Source organism: Camelus bactrianus, chromosome 16 (assembly GCF_048773025.1).
Source record: "Camelus bactrianus isolate YW-2024 breed Bactrian camel chromosome 16, ASM4877302v1, whole genome shotgun sequence".
NCBI classification, from domain to species: Eukaryota; Metazoa; Chordata; class Mammalia; order Artiodactyla; family Camelidae; genus Camelus; species Camelus bactrianus.
The window spans coordinates 30229405-30232895 of NC_133554.1; the positions used below are offsets into that span (position 1 = coordinate 30229405).

Below are 3491 nucleotides of genomic sequence, written 5' to 3' on the forward strand. Positions count from 1 at the left end.
TAGCTTGAATTAGAGTCCAGCTGGAGGGGACTCTAATTCAAAAAGATACATGCATTCTAATGTTCATAGCATCACTATTACAATAGCCAAGACATGGAAGCAACCTAAGTGTCCATCAATAGATGAATGGATAAAGAAGCTGCGGTATATACATGCAATGGAATACTATTCAACTATAAAAAAGAATGAAATAATGCCATTTGCAGCAATGTGGGTGGACCTAGAGATAATCATACTAAGTGAAGTAAGTCAGAAAGAGAAAGACAAATATCATGTGATATTACTTATATGTGAAATCTATAGTATGATACAAATAAACTTATGTATAAAGCAGAACAGACATGGAAAACAAACTTAAGGCTACCAAAGGGGAAAGGGTGGAGGGAGGGATGAATTAGGAGTTTGAGATTAGCAGATACAAACTACTATATATAAAATAGATAAACAACAAGTTCCTACTGTATATACATAGCATTACTACAGCTGACCCTTGAACTACTCTGGAGTGAGGGGCACCAACCCTCTGTGCAGTCAAATATCTGAGTATAACCTACAGTCTGTCCTCCGAATCTGAGGCTCCATATCTGTGGTTCCTCTGTACTTGCATTTTCTCTATATCCATGATTCAATCAACCACATATTGTATAGTACTGTAGTATTTACTGCTGGAAAAAAAATCTGCTTATAAGTTGACCCATGTGGTTCAAATCTGTGTTGTTTCAGGGTCAAATGTATACCATATACTTGAAAGTTTCTATAAGAATAGAACTTTAATGTTCTCACCACAGCAACAGCAAAATGATAATTATGTAAGGTGAAGGAGGTGTTAACTAACCTTATTGTGGTAAACATTTTGCAATATATACGTTTATCAAATATCACTATTTGCATGTTAAAATTACACAATGTTCTATGCCAAATACATCTCAACAAAGCTCCGGGGGAAAAAGGGGTAAAGAAGCAGAATACTCAAGTTTTTACCTCAGCTGTGGTTACTGCTTTGAGAAAAATCACAAGTGTCCATGGACAACAGAATGTGAGAGAGAGAGTTGAGGGTCTACATCGATGAGACTATGCTTGATTTCTCCCTCCTTTGTTTCCCCAACTGTGACTATATGTTCAGTCGATTTACATCCCTTTTGAAGTTTTGAAATCATGTTTGAAATTCCATTTGGCTCCTGGGCCTGAGGCACATTCTCTTGAATGATGGAGATGATACTAAAAGTGATCCAAAACCCTGTCTGGTGAATAATAGGAGGAGTAAAGCTGGAAAGTAATGAGACTGTTTCCCCCATAAAATTTCTCAACTGCCTGTGGCAATGGTTCCCAAAGAAGCACGTTCACCAATCACCTTCTAGCAGCGCCATCGCAGAACAGCTGCGTGGCCTCCCAACCTACCTCCTTTGAATAGTGCATTGTATATGTTTACAGTGGTTGCTGAATAAAACCCCATCTTATCACTTCATAGCTGTAGCACTCCTGTCAAGGTATGTTAAGAAAAAAACTCGGAGGCCAAGATGGCGGAGTAGGACATGGTGCTCACCCTCTCCTATGAATACAACAAAAACTACACCTACATATGGAACAATGCACACAAAATACCTGCTGAACTTTGGCAGAATATCTCCTACATTGGAAATATAAGGAGAATCTTCACAAAACCAGATAAAACACAAGTTTATACTGTACAGCACAGGAAACTCCATTCAATATCATACAGTAACCTATAATGAAAAAGAATATGAAAACGAATATGTGTATGTATATGTATGACTGAAACATTATGCTGTACACCAGAAACATTGTAAACTGACTTATACTTCAACAAAAAACAAGTTAAAAATTTTTTTTAATTTAAAAAGAAGAAACTTCTCATTACATGATTCTTTATCACATAAACAAGAACAGCAAGTATTAAAAAATGTCATGCCTCAGAGAAAAATCAGCATTTTGTGACCAGAAAGACCAGGGTTGCCACAACCTGAGCTGGAAAAAAGAAAAAGAAATGGATAGCAGTCTTGAATGTTTTATTCTAATACTCACTTGGTTTGTAAAAATAAACTTTTTCCTTTCTAATCTGAGCATGTGAGGGGCAGCACTATTCAAGGCATGTACATTTCATTATATATCAAGTAATATGTAAATGTTTTCTCAAGGAATCTGCACCAGAGATTGTGTCTAACACCTGTCTGATTCGCATGTAGGCTTTTCAGGGGATTTCTTGGGGGTCAAGGGTAGGATCTAGTCAGTGCTCTAGAAACCTTTCTACATTCAATTTCTTTAAAAATTGCAGCCCCTTTAAGACCATTTTGCCCAGGATTTTTCAGGTTCTGTCTACTCAAAATAAGCATCAAGAGCTGCTGTCACCTCAAATAGCCCAGAGTGCTTAGATATTGGTGATGAACAGCATGAATATATCCATACTTAGGGATGCAACCAACGTTCTTTAATGAGATCATGAGTATGTCGCCAGCAATGCAATCCATTAGTCAACACAAATTTCTACTTAATTGGCCAAAAGATAAACAAGAGGGGGTCATCAGCACCTGGTCATGGTATATAAAGGGCCCAGAGCAGGAGCAAGACATTCACACCTGAGAACACTCAAGTCCTCTCACCAGCTCAACCCAACTCAGCCCCAGACACCATGACCGGCTCCTGCTGTGGCTCCACCTCCACCTCCCTGGGCTGTGGGGGAGGCTGCTTCCAGCCCTGCTGCTGCCGCGACCCCTGCTGCTGCCGCCCCGTGTCCTGTCAGACCACCGTGTGCCGCCCCGTGACCTGCGTGCCCCGCTGCACGCGCACCATCTGCAAGCCCGGCCGCCGCCCAGGGTGCTGTGACCCGTGCAGCCTGCAGGAGGGCTGCTGTCGCCCCATCACCTGCTGCTCCACGTCCTGCCAGTCTGTGGTCTGCCGCCCCTGCTGCTGGGCGACCACCTGCAGCCAGCCCATCTCTGTGCAGTCCCCGTGCTGCCGCCCCTCCAGCTGCCAGCCCGCCCCCTGCCAGACCGTCTGCAGGACCTTCCCCAGCTGCTGAGCAGTGTACTGACTGCCAAGAGCAGGCAATCAACCTTCTGAAAAAATTCTACCCGCCTTTCTCTACCTAACACACCTCCTGCCCTGAGCCATCAAGGCCCCAAATCAACCAAGAGTTGAATGGAGATCCAGACTTATCTATTAAAGTTTGGGTTGTTCTCAAGTAACAGTAACAGCTTCCTACTTCCCTTCTTAGATCTTAAGTCTTGCAGTATGTTTGTTTTCTAATAAACTCTTTTTTGGCCTAGCAAACACAGCTTTGGTTTTACTTATTCATTCTAATTTTTTCCATTAAATGTAAATGTAACAAAAATGCACTGATTGCCTACCCTCTGCAAGCCGCAGACTATATGGTATACAATAGAAATTAAAGTTGAGTTTAAAATGTTGCCCTGTCCAAGAAAATTCTAGGGAGATGAATCAAATTTACAATAGCTGAACTAAAAATTAGAATA

The 3491-nt window shown here is 41.5% G+C and overlaps 1 protein-coding gene across 1 annotated transcript; it reads left to right on the forward strand.

Moving 5' to 3' along the window:
• The first annotated feature begins 2574 nt into the window (after positions 1 to 2574).
• LOC141573607 (keratin-associated protein 2-2-like) lies at positions 2575 to 3288 on the forward strand. The gene has a single exon (XM_074342830.1). It carries the CDS (start codon positions 2648 to 2650, stop codon positions 3035 to 3037), a length of 390 nt encoding a protein of 129 aa, XP_074198931.1. The 5' UTR covers positions 2575 to 2647; the 3' UTR covers positions 3038 to 3288.
• The last annotated feature ends 203 nt before the right edge of the window (positions 3289 to 3491 follow it).